The sequence below is a fragment of the Streptopelia decaocto genome, assembly GCF_964273445.1.
Source record: "Streptopelia decaocto genome assembly, contig: HAP1_SCAFFOLD_2381, whole genome shotgun sequence".
Lineage (NCBI taxonomy): Eukaryota > Metazoa > Chordata > Aves > Columbiformes > Columbidae > Streptopelia > Streptopelia decaocto.
Window position 1 is genome coordinate 1 of NW_028116944.1, and position 12,000 is coordinate 12,000.

Sequence of the window (12,000 nt, forward strand, 5' to 3'; positions counted from 1 at the left end):
GGTGCAGTGTACAGAAGCAGTGCAGGGATGCAGTGCAGAGATGCAATGTACAGAAGCAGTGGAGGGATGCAATATACAGAAGCAGTGCACAGATGCAGTGCAGGAATGCAGTGCAGGGATGCAGTGTACAGATGCAGTGCACAGATGCAGTGTACAGAAGCAGTGCAGGGATGCAGTGTACAGATGCAGTGTACAGTGCGCAGATGCCGTGCGCAGATGCAGTGCACAGATGCAGTGTACAGTGCGCAGATGCAGTGCGTGCAGCGCGTTGCAGCGCACGGGGGGCCCCGTGTCCCCTCCCCACGTCTCCCCCGCCCCCCCAGGCCCCCCGCAGCAGCGACCCCACCGGGGGTCCCCTCATTAACAGCGGCCGCTCATTAATTAACGAACGCGAGCGATCGCACCCGCCGCACCGGGAAGGGGAGTCCCGGGGGGGGTCCCGTCCCCGTGGGGTGCGGGGGGGCGGGGACAACCCCCGGACTCCTGGGTCCGCTCTGTCACCGCGCCCGGGCGCCGCTCGAGGCTCCCCTGCCCAGCAACGCGTGACGCGGCGCGGCGGAGCGCGGCCATTGGCTGAGGGGCCGCGGTGCCGGGCGCGGGTCCCGGAGCCGGTAGCCGGTCACGGAGCCGGTGGCGGGGCCCGGAGCGATGCGCGGGAGCGCGGTGCTGGCGGCCGCGCTGCTCGGGGCGGCCCTGGCGGCCGCGGGCACCGACGGTACCGGGGACACGGGGACAGCGCGGGGGGACCCCACGGGGGGACACGGCGGGGGGACACGGCGGAGTGCGGGGGGCAGGAGGGCTGTGCGCTTGTGCAAGGGCTGTGCACTAGTGCACAGGGTGTGTGAGCGGGAGGGGTGTGCACTAGTGCAAGGGGGGCTGTGCGCTTGTGCAAGGGCTGTGCACTAGTGCACGGGGTGGGAGTGTGAGCGGGAGGGGTGTGCACTAGTGCAAGGAGGGCTGTGCGCTTGTGCAAGGGCTGTGCAATAGTGCACGGGGTGTAAGTGTGAGCGGGAGGGAGTGTGCGCGGGTTTGGGGGTGCAAGGGCTGTGCACTAGTGCACAAGGTGTGAGTGTGAGCGGGAGGGGTGTGCACTAGTGCAAGGCGCCGTGCGTGTGGTTGTTTTTGCACTAGTGCACAGAGTGTGTGAACAGGAGGGTGTGTGCACTAGTGCAAGGGGGTGTGCACAGCATGGGGGTGCAAGGGGGGCTGTGCACTAGTGCAAGGGGGTGTGCACTAGTGCACGGAGTGTGTGAACAGGATGGGTGTGCACTAGTGCAAGGGGCCGTGCACAGGCTGGGGGTGCAAGGGGGTGTGCACGGGGTGGGAGTGCAAGGAGGGGGATGTTCACTAGTGCAAGGGGTCCCCTTGTCCCCCTTCGCTCACCCTGTCCCCCCGTCCCCCCCCACCCTGTCTTCTTGTCCCCTCCTCACCCTGTCCTTGTGTCCCCTCCACACCCTGTCCCCTATGTCCCCCTGTCCCCACCCTCACCCTGTCCCCCTGTCACCCATGTCCCCCGTCCCCCCCCACCCTGTCCCGCTGTGTCCCCCCCTCACCCTGTCCCCTGTCCCCCCCCACCCTGTCTCCTTGTCCCCTCCTCACCCTGTCCCCCTGTGTCCCCCCCTCACCCTGTCCCCTATGTCCCCCTGTCACCCGTGTCCCCTGTCCCCCCCCACCCTGTCCCCCTGTGTCCCCCCCTCATCCTGTCCCCTATGTCCCCCTGTCCCCCTCTCACCCCGTCCCCCTGTCCCCACACCCTCACCCTTTCCCCCTCTCACTGTGTCCCCTATGTCCCCCTGTCCCCCCCTCACCCTGTCCCCCTGTCCCCCCCTCACCCTGTCCCCTGTCCCCACACCCTCACCCTGTCCCCCCCTCACCCTGTCCCCCCCTCACCCTGTCCCCTGTCCCCAGCCCCCCCCGAGGCGCCGGCGCACACCGTATCCGAGGTTCTGTTCTGCCAGCCCGAGGCTCCGTCGCTGGGCCTGGCTCTGACCTTCGACGCCGACCAGCTCTTCTGGTTCGACTTCCCCATGTCGCGCTGGACGCCGCGGCTGCCCGACCTGCCCCCCTGGCCCCCCGGCCTGGAGACGCCCCCCCAGCTCCTGCAGGACGCCACGCTGTGCCAGCAGCTGCGCCGCGCGCTCACCGAGGTGGCCGCCGGGCAGATCCCCGAGGCCAGGGGTGCGTGACGGGGCGCCCGCGGGGTCCTCGCTCCACGCGGAGGTGGCGGGTTGGGGGGCGAGGAGCTGGGCTCGTGGTGGCCACCAAGAGCTGGGCCAATAGACTCAACATCTGCATGGAGACCAGTGGTTGGTGGGTCCTTACTGGACCAGCGCTGGCCCATCAATGGCAGGTGCCACCATCGGCCCATTGACGTGGTTGCCCACGGTAATGGAGGTGATGGGTTGATGGGTGAGGAGCTGGGCTCATGGTGGCAGCCAAGACTTGGGTCAATAGACTCAACATCTGCATGGAGACCAGTGGTTGGTGGCTCCTTACTGGACCAGACTGGTCCATCCATGGCAGGTGCCACCATCAGCCCATTGACGTGGTTGCCCACGGTGTCCTCTGCTCCACAGTGGAGGTGGCGGGTTGGGGGGCGAGGAGCTGGGCTCGTGGTGGCCACCAAGAGTTGTGGTCAATAGGCTCAACATCTGCATGGAGACCAGTGGTTGGTGGCTCCTTACTGGGACCAAAACTGGTCCATATCTTCATCAATGGCAGGTGCCACCACCAGCTCTTTGGCACCGTCCTCCATGGTGTCCTTCTAAGATGGAAATGGAATGGATGATGAGGAGCTGGGCTCATGGTGGCAACCAAGAGTTGTGGTCAATGACTCAACGTCACCAGGGGTAACTGGTGTCCCTGGGGACCCATACTGGGACCAGAACTGGTCCATATCTTCACCAGTGCCAGGTGCCGCCACCATCTCTTTGGCACCGTCCTCCATGGTGTCCTTCTAAGATGGAGATGGAATGGATTATGAGGAGCTGGGCTCATGGTGGCAAACAAGAGTTGGGTCAATAGACTCAACATCTGCATGGAGACCAGTGGTTGGTGGCTCCTTACTGGGACCAAAACTGGTCCATATCTTCATCAATGGCAGGTGCCACCACCAGCTCTTTGGCACCGTCCTCCATGGTGTCCTTCTAAGATGGAAATGGACTTGATGGGTGAGGAGCTGGGCTCATGGTGGCAACCAAGAGTTGGGCCAATAGACTCAACATCTGATGGAGACCAGTGGTTGGTGGCTCCTTACTGGGACCAAAACTGGTCCATATCTTCATCAATGGCAGGTGCCACCACCAGCTCTTTGGCACCGTCCTCCATGGTGTCCTTCTAAGATGGAAATGGAATGGATGATGAGGAGCTGGGTTCATGGTGGCAACCAAGAGTTGTGGTCAATGACTCAACGTCACCAGGGGTAACTGGTGTCCCTGGGACGGGTACTGGGACCAGAGTTGGTCCATATCTTCATCAATGGCAGGTGCCACCATGGTCCTGTTGGCATGGTCCATCTCAACATTCTCCGCTCCAAGGTGGAGGTGACGGGTTGATGGGTGAGGAGCTGGGCTCATGGTGGCAACCAAGAGTTGGGTCAATGACTCAATGTCTGGGTGGAGACCAATGGTTGGTGGCTCCTTACTGGGACCAGCGCTGGTCCATCCATGGCAGGTGCCACCACCATCTCTCTGACACCGTCCTCCATGGTGTCCTTCTAAGATGGAGATGGAATTGATGGGTGAGGAACTGGGTTCATGGTGGCAACCAAGAGTTGGGCCAATAGACTCAACATCTGATGGAGACCAGTGGTTGGTGGCTCCTTACTGGACCAGCGCTGGTCCATCCATGGCAGGTGCCACCATCATCCTGGTGACATGGTCCATCTCACCGTTCCCCACGCCGAGGTGGAGCCGATGGAACCCGAAGGTGGTTCTGGTGCCACGGTCGCTCTGTCCCGCAGGGGTCCCGGTGGCCATGGTGTTCCCGCAGAGCCCCGCGGTGCTGGGCGAACCCAACACGCTGGTGTGCCTGGTGGAGAACATCTTCCCACCCGCCGTGAGCGTGGGCTGGCGGCTGCACGGCGTCCCCGTCACCCGCGGCGTCACCCACACGCACTACACCCCCACGGCCGACATGGCCTTCGTGCGCTTCTCCTACCTGGCGGTGACGCCGGCCGCCGGCGACGTCTACAGCTGCGTGGTCACCCGTGAAGGGGACAACTCGTCCGTCGTCGCCTACTGGGGTGAGTGGGGGACAATGGGGCGCGGGGGGGACGCCGGGATGGTGGTGACGGTGTGACCGCGCTGTCCCCGCAGTGCCGCAGGACAGCGGGTGTGGGGGGGACACCGGGATGGTGGTGACGGTGTGACGGTGCTGTCCCCGCAGTGCCGCAGGACAGCGGCCCCGCCGAGGAGCTGGAGACGGCGCTGTGCGGCGCGGCCATGGCGCTGGGCGCGCTGCTGGGGCTGCTGGGCGTTGCCATGATGGTGCTGGCGCGGCGCCGAGAGAGGGGTACGGTGAGGGGGGTGCGGGGAGGGGGGTACGGTGAGGGGTACGGTGAGGGGTACGGTGAGAGGGGTACGGTGAGAGGGGTACGGTGAGAGGGGTGTGGTGAGGGGGTGTGGTGAGGGGTACGGTGAGGGGTACAGTGAGGGGTACAGAGAGTGGGGTACGGTGAGGGGTATGGTGAGGGGTACGGTGAGAGGGATACGGTGAGAGGGGTACAGTGAGGGGGGTATGGTGAACAGGGTATGGTGAGGGGTACGGTGAGAGGGGTACGGTGAGGGGTATGGTGACTGGGGTACAGTGAGGGGGGTACGGTGAGGGGGGTACGGTGAGGGGTATGGTGACTGGGGTACGGTGACGCCGGGGTCCCCCATGGGGTGTGTGGGGTGGGGACGTCACCCCCGCTCTGTGTCCCCAGGCTGACGCCGCGGGCGCAGGATGGAGCCGCTCGGCGCTGGAGCCAAGATGCTGCGAGGGGGGGAGGGGGTGGGACGGGGCTTCCCCTCCCCCGTTGGCATTAAACCCCGTTGTGGCTGCGCCCGGAGTCCCCGTCTGTCCCCGTCTGTCCCCGTCTGTCCCTGTCTGTCCCCGTCTGTCTGTCCCTGTCTGTCCCCGCGGCGCCAGAGCCGCCACTCACTGTCCCCACGGCCACAGGGTCCATGGTGGTGTCTGATATTGGGGTTCACCTGGATCGCACCCCAAATCCTGCCCCCCGGGCCGTGCCTCAGTTTCCCCACGGCCACAGGGTCCATGTTGGTGGCTTCTCTGCTGTCTCATATTGGGGTTCACCTGGATCACACCCCCAAATCCTGTCCCAGGGCCGTGCCTCAGTTTCCCCACGGCCACAGGGTCCATGGTGGTGTCTGATATTGGGGTTCACCTGGATCGCACCCCCAATGAGGCGCCCCCGGGCTGTGCCTCAGTTTCCCCACAGCCACAGGGCCCATGGTGGTGTCTGATATTGGGGTTCAGCTGGATCGCACCCCCAATGAGGCGCCCCCGGGCGGTGCCTCAGTTTCCCCGGGCCGCCGTCGTGCTCCGGCGCCGGGCGCAGCCCCGGGCACAGTCCACTGGCTGGCGGCCACCACGGTGACGCACGGGCGGGTGAGCCGGGCCGAGCCCGGGAGGAGGAGCAGGAGCGGGAACGGGAGGAGGAGGAGGAGGGGGGGGGATGAAGGCCCCGGAGGTGCCGGATCTCACCCGCTCGCCATGCGGGCGCCCTGGGTGCTGGTGCTGGCGCTGAGCTGCCGGGGGGCAGGTAGGACCCGGGGGGCGCTGCGGCGGGCGGGGCGCCCTGGGGACAGTGGGGACCCCGGGGACAGCAGCCACCCCAGGGACAGTGGGGACCCTGGGGACAGTGGGCACCCATAGGGACAGCGGGCACCCCTGGGTCAGCAGTGACCCTGGGCACAGTGGCCACCCTGGGGACAGCGGGGACCCCTGGGGACAGCGGCCACCCCAGGGACAGTGGGCACCCATAGGGACAGTGGGTACCCCATGGACAGTGGGGACCCTGGGGACAGTGGGGACCCTGGGGACCATGGGCACCCCCAGGGACAGTGGGCACCCATAGGGACAGCGGCCACCCTGGGGACAGTGGCCACCCCTATGGACAGTGGCTACCCTGGGGACAGTGGGCACCCTGGGGACAGTGGGCACCCTGGGGACAGCAGCCACCCTGGGGACAGCGCCCGCGCCGCGTCCCGCAGGCGCCTTCGTGGTGCAGGTGTCCAGCTGGTGCGCGCTGGCGCCCAACGGCTCGGCGCTGGCCTTCGGCCTCACCTTCCTCTTCAACAAGAACCCGCTGGTCTGCTACGAGCCCGGCGCGCGGCGCTTCGTGCCCTGCGACGGGGGGCTGCTGCAGCCCCACGCCGCCGTCGTCGCCCACGTGCTCAACCGCAACGAGACGTGGCTGCAGCGCGCCCTGCAGCGCCGCCGCGCCTGCCAGGACCTGGCACAGGCGTTCTGGGGCGCCACGGCGCTGCGGCTGAGTGAGCGCCCTGCGGCACGGGGACGGGCGCGGGGTGCTGCATGGGGATGGTGCACGGGGATGGTGCATGGGGACGGTACATGGGGATGGTGCATGGGGATGGTGCATGGGGATGGTGCACGGGGATGGTGCATGGGGATGTTGCACGGGGATGGTGCATGAGGATGGTGCATGGGGACGGTACATGGGGATGATGCATGGGGACGGTACATGGGGATGATGCATGGGGATGGTGCATGGGGATGGTGCACGGGGATGGTGCATGGGGATGGTGCATGGGGATGGTGCATGGGGATGGTGCACGGGGATGATGCACGGGGATGGTGCACGGGGACGGTGCATGGGGATGGTGCACGGGGATGATGCACGGGGATGGTGCACGGGGACGGTGCATGGGGACGGTGCATGGGGATGTTGCACGGGGATGGTGCACGGGGATGGTGCATAGGAATATTGTGCAAGGGTATTGCAGGGGGACATTGCACAGGAATATTGCATGGGGACATTGCATGGGGATGTTGCACAGGAATGGTGCACAGGATTGTTGCATGGGGATGTTGCATGGGAATGGTACATGGGGATGTTGCATGGAGACGCAGCACGGGAACATTGAACGGGGTGTTGCACAGGGATGTTGTATGGGAATGTTGCACGGGGATGTTGTGTGGGGACATGGCACGGGGACATTGCATGGGAATGTTGCACAGGAACATTGCATGGGGTGTTGCATGGGAATGGTGCATGGGAATGTTATATGGGGATGGTGCTTGGGGATGTTGCGCGGGAACGTTGCATTGGGATGTTGCATGGGAACGTTGTGCGAGGGTATTGCAGGGGCACATTGCATGGGAACATTGCATGGGGATGTTACATGGGAATGTTGCACTGGAATATTGCATTGGAGTATTGCATGGGAAATTGCATGAGAACACTGCATGGGGTGTTGCACAGGAGTATTGCACGGGAACACTGCATAGGAACATTGCATGGGAATGGTGCATGGGAACGTTGAATGGGAATGTTGCATGGGAGCATTGCATGGGGACATTGTCTGGTGCCATTGCTTGGTGCCATTGCATGGTGACATTGCCTGGGGACATTGCATGGGGACATCACTTGGGGACATTGGCGGTGCCATTGCCGGTGCCATTGCCAAGGGTGACAGGGGTATGGTGAGAGGGGCCCGTTCCCGTCCCCGCACCGACCGTCCCTCCGTGTCCCAGCGCCGCCCCGGCTCCGCATCGTCTCCAGCGCCGACCCTGGCGCCGCCGGCACCGACCTCAGCTGCCACGCCTGGGGCTTCTCCCCCCGCGCGGTGACGGTCGAGTGGCTGCGGGACGGGGCCGTGGTGGCCACGGGGGCCTCGGCCGCGGTTCTGCCCCGCGGCGACCGGACCTTCCAGACGCAGGTGCCGCTGCGCGTCCCCCCCCGCGCCGGGGGCAGCGTCACCTGCGCCGTGCGGCACGACAGCCTGCGGCGGGCCCTGCGGCGCCACTGGGGTGAGCGGGGCACGCCGGGGTCCCCACGCCCGGACGCCGGGGTCCCCTGCGGCTCAGCGCGGTCGCCGTGTCCCGGCAGGTCTCGGCTTGTCCCCGGAGCTGACGGGGAACGTGGTGGTGGCGGCGGTGACAATGACATTGGGGCTGCTGCTCTTCGCCGCCGGCACCTTCTGCTATTGCCGCCAGGGGCCGGCGGGTGAGGGACACGGGGGACACGGGGGTGGCGGGTGGGGGACACGGGGGGACACGTGGGTGGCTGTTGGGGACACGTGGGGACACAGTGCCCGGTGGGATTATGGGGGGTGCTGGTTTGTCTTCTGATGCTGAGAGGTCCTGGTCCAGCTCCTGGATCCGCTCCGGCTCCTGGATCCGGTCCCCATCCTGCTCCTGGATTTGCTCCCAATCCTGGTCCTGGATCCGGTCTCAGTTCTGGTCCCGGTTCTCGTCCTGGTCCTGGATTTGGACCCGGTCCTGGTCCTGGTCCCGGTCCCGGTCCCCACCCCGGTCCCCCCCCGGCCGTGTGTGACCGGGCAGTGACCAAACTCTGACCCCCCGTGGGGCTCGGGGCACCAGGACCCCCGGACCACCCTGGGGGCCCCTCAACCCCCCAATAAAACCCTCTGTGACCCCCCGGGGCGGCCTCATCCATGGTGACCCCGGTGGACCGGGGGGGGCTCCCTGGGGGTGGGTTGGGGGGTCTGCCCTGTGGGACCCTGGGGGTGATGGGGGGGGTATTTGGGACCCTGGGGGTGAGTTGGGGGGGTCTATGTGGTGACCCCCGGCGTGGGGACAGCGGGTCGGGGCCACGGCGGGTGACGCGCGCAATGTCCCCGCCGGGGCGGCCGCCCGGGGCTCCTGCCCTGGCAACCGGTGACGCGGGCGCGGCGCCGCCCGCCATTGGCTGTCCCGGCCCCCCCGGGACGCGGGTGCCGCGCTGGGGGGCAGAGCGGCCGGACACCCCCGAAGCGGCATGTTGGTGCTGCTGGGGCTGGCGCTGGGCGCCCGGGGGGCAGGTGGGGCTGGGGGTGCGGACACTGCGGGGTGGGGACCCTGGGGGGATGGGGGGGTTGGGGACCCTGGGGGTGAGTTGGGGGGGTTTGTTCTGTGGAACCCTGGGGGGGACGGGGGGGATTGGGGACACCAGGGGTGGGTTGGGGGGTTTGTTCTGTGGGACCCTGGTGGGGTGGTGGGGGTCTGCCCTGTGTGACCCTGGGGGGGATGGGGGGGATTGGGGACCCTGGGGGCGGTTGGGGACACTGGGGGTGATGGGGGGGGATTGGGGACCCTGGGTGTGGGTTGGGGGGGGTCTGTCCTGTGGGACCCTGGGGGGGATGGGGGGGATTGGGGACCCTGGGGGGGATGGGAGGGTCTGTCCCATGTGACCCTGGAGGGGATGGGGGGAGACTGGGGACCCTGGGGGTGGGTTGGGGGGGGTCTGTCCTGTGTGACCCTGGGGGTGATGGGGGGGGATTGGGGACCCTGGGGTTGGGTTTGGGGGTCTGTCCTGTGGGACCCCAGGGATGGTTTGGGGGGGCTCAGCTCCATGGGACTCTGGGGTCAATCTGGGGGGGCTCTGCCCTCTGTGACCCTGGGGATAGTTTGGGGGGCTCAGCTCCACTGGACAACAGAGGTGGATTGGGGGGGGCTCAGCCCTGTGGGGCTCCGGGGGTGGTTTAGGGGGTCCCTGCCCTGCAGAGCTTTGAGGATAATTTGGGATGGACAGAGACATGGGATGGGATGGGGTGGGATGGGATGGGATGGAGATGGATGGGATGGGATGGATGGGATGGGATGGATGGGATGGGATGGAGATGGATGGGATGGGATGGGATGGGATGGGATGGGATGGATGGGATGGGATGGGATGGAGATGGATGGGATGGGATGGGATGGGATGGATGGGATGGGATGGATGGAGATGGATGGGATGGGATGGGATGGAGATGGATGGGATGGAGATGGATGGGATGGGATGGAGATGGATGGGATGGGATGGGATGGATGGGATGGGATGGAGATGGATGGGATGGGATGGATGGGATGGATGGGATGGGATGGGATGGATGGGATGGGATGGATGGGATGGGATGGGATGGATGGGATGGGATGGAGATGGATGGGATGGGATGGATGGGATGGATGGGATGGGATGGGATGGAGATGGATGGGATGGGATGGATGGGATGGGATGGGATGGGATGGATGGGATGGATGGGATGGGATGGGATGGGATGGATGGGATGGGATGGAGATGGATGGGATGGGATGGATGGGATGGGATGGAGATGGATGGGATGGGATGGATGGGATGGGATGGATGGGATGGGATGGAGATGGATGGGATGGATGGGATGGGATGGGATGGATGGGATGGGATGGATGGGATGGGATGGAGATGGATGGGATGGATGGGATGGATGGGATGGATGGGATGGGGTGGGATGGGGATGGATGGGGTGGGGTGGGATGGGATGGGGATGGATGAGATGGGATGGGATGGATGTGATGGGATGGGGTGGAGATGGATGGGGAGATGCGGTTGGACAGAGGGATGGGACGGACAGACGCGCTCAGAGTCCCCGCGGGCGCCGCCCCCCTTGCCGCGTCCCGCAGGCGCCTTCGTGGTGCAGGTGTCCAGCTGGTGCGCGCTGGCGCCCAACGGCTCAGCGCTGGCCTTCGGCCTCACCTTCCTCTTCAACAAGAACCCGCTGGTCTGCTACGAGCCCGGCGCGCGGCGCTTCCGGCCCTGCGACGGGGGGCTGCTGCAGCGCCACGCCGCCGCCGTCGCCCACATGCTCAACGGCAACGAGACCTGGCTGCAGCGCGCCCTGCAGCGGCGCCGCCTGTGCCAGGAGCTGCCCCCCCGGGCCTGGGGCGCCACGGCGCTGCGGCTGAGTGAGCGCCGTGCTGCACGGGGCTTCGCGTGGGGGCGTTGCATGGGGACATTGCATTGCATGGGGACGTTGCATTGCATGGGGACATTGCATTGCATTGCATGGGGGTGTTGCATGGGAGCTTCGCATGGGGACGTTGCATGGGGATGTTGCATAGAGACATTGCATTGCATGGGGGTGTTGCATTGCATGGGGACATTGCATTGCATGGGGGTGTTGCATGGGGGCTTTGCATGGGGACGTTGCATGGGGACGTTGCATAGGGACATTGCATTGCATGGGGGTGTTGCATGGGGACATTGCATTGCATGGGGACGTTGCATGGGGGCTTTGCACGGGGACAGGGGGTGGTGGTGCATGAGGTTGCGTGGAGCGTTGCAGGGGGGCGTTGTGTTGCAGGGGGGTGTTGCAGGGGGGTGTTGCATTGCATGGGGACGTTGCACGGGGACATTGCATGGGGACATTGCATGGTGAAGTTGCATTGCATGGGGATGTTGCATGAGGATGTTGCATTGCATGGGGACGTTGCATGGGGGCATTGCATTGCATGGGGATGTTGCATGAGAATGTTGCATTGCATGGGGGCGTTGCAAGGGGACATTGCATTGCATGGGGGCTTTGCATGGGGAAGTTGCATTGCATGGGGATGTTGCATGGAGATGTTGCATGGGGACATTGCATTGCATGGGGACACTGCATGGGGATGTTGCATTGCATGGGGACATTGCATTGCATGGGGAGGTTGCATGGGAACATTGCATTGCATGGGGACATTGCATGGAGACGTTGCATGGGGAGGTTGCATGGAAGACATTGCATTGCATGGGGACGTTGTGTTGCATGGGGACATCGCATGGGGACGTTGCACACACTTGTTGCATTGCACGTTGCCCAGCGCGGGGGGGTCTCACCAGCCCGGGGGGTCTCACTGTCGCGGGGGGTCTCACTGTCACGGGGGGTCTCACTGTCGCGGGGGGTCTCATTGTCGCGGGGGGTCTCACTGTCACGGGGGGTCTCACCAGCCCGGGGGGTCTCACTGTCGCGGGGGGTCTCACTGTCACGGGGGGTCTCACTGTCGCGGGGGGTCTCATTGTCGCGGGGGGGTCTCACC

General features: G+C 65.4%; 3 protein-coding genes across 5 annotated transcripts; all 3 read left to right on the plus strand.

Annotated features, from left to right (window-relative positions):
- The first annotated feature begins 578 nt into the window (after positions 1–578).
- Positions 579–5,063, plus strand: LOC309451999 (class II histocompatibility antigen, M alpha chain). 3 transcript variants are annotated; one of them, XM_082076681.1, is made up of 5 exons: positions 579–715; positions 1,909–2,178; positions 3,962–4,243; positions 4,387–4,512; positions 4,925–5,063. In XM_082076681.1, the coding sequence occupies exons 1-5, from the start codon at positions 649–651 to the stop codon at positions 4,927–4,929; spliced, it is 750 nt and encodes a 249-aa protein (XP_081932807.1). In that variant the 5' UTR covers positions 579–648; the 3' UTR covers positions 4,930–5,063. The 3 variants fall into 3 exon arrangements, with proteins under 3 accessions (XP_081932807.1, XP_081932809.1, XP_081932808.1); XM_082076683.1 differs by lacking the exon at positions 4,387–4,512 and having other exon boundaries at positions 4,925–4,995; XM_082076682.1 differs by lacking the exons at positions 4,387–4,512; positions 4,925–5,063 and adding an exon at positions 4,317–4,378.
- Positions 5,064–5,691: 628 nt separating this feature from the next.
- On the plus strand, positions 5,692–8,555 carry LOC309452000 (HLA class II histocompatibility antigen, DM beta chain-like). The gene is made up of 5 exons (XM_082076684.1): positions 5,692–5,764; positions 6,216–6,497; positions 7,720–7,995; positions 8,075–8,191; positions 8,326–8,555. The coding sequence occupies exons 1-5, from the start codon at positions 5,716–5,718 to the stop codon at positions 8,541–8,543; spliced, it is 942 nt and encodes a 313-aa protein (XP_081932810.1). The 5' UTR covers positions 5,692–5,715; the 3' UTR covers positions 8,544–8,555.
- Positions 8,556–8,924: 369 nt separating this feature from the next.
- On the plus strand, positions 8,925–11,024 carry LOC309451998 (HLA class II histocompatibility antigen, DM beta chain-like; the record flags this gene model as incomplete). Its single annotated transcript, XM_082076680.1, has 2 exons — positions 8,925–9,008; positions 10,609–11,024. Coding segments are annotated over exons 1-2 (459 nt in total), but the record flags the coding sequence as incomplete, so codon positions are not given.
- Positions 11,025–12,000: the final 976 nt, after the last annotated feature.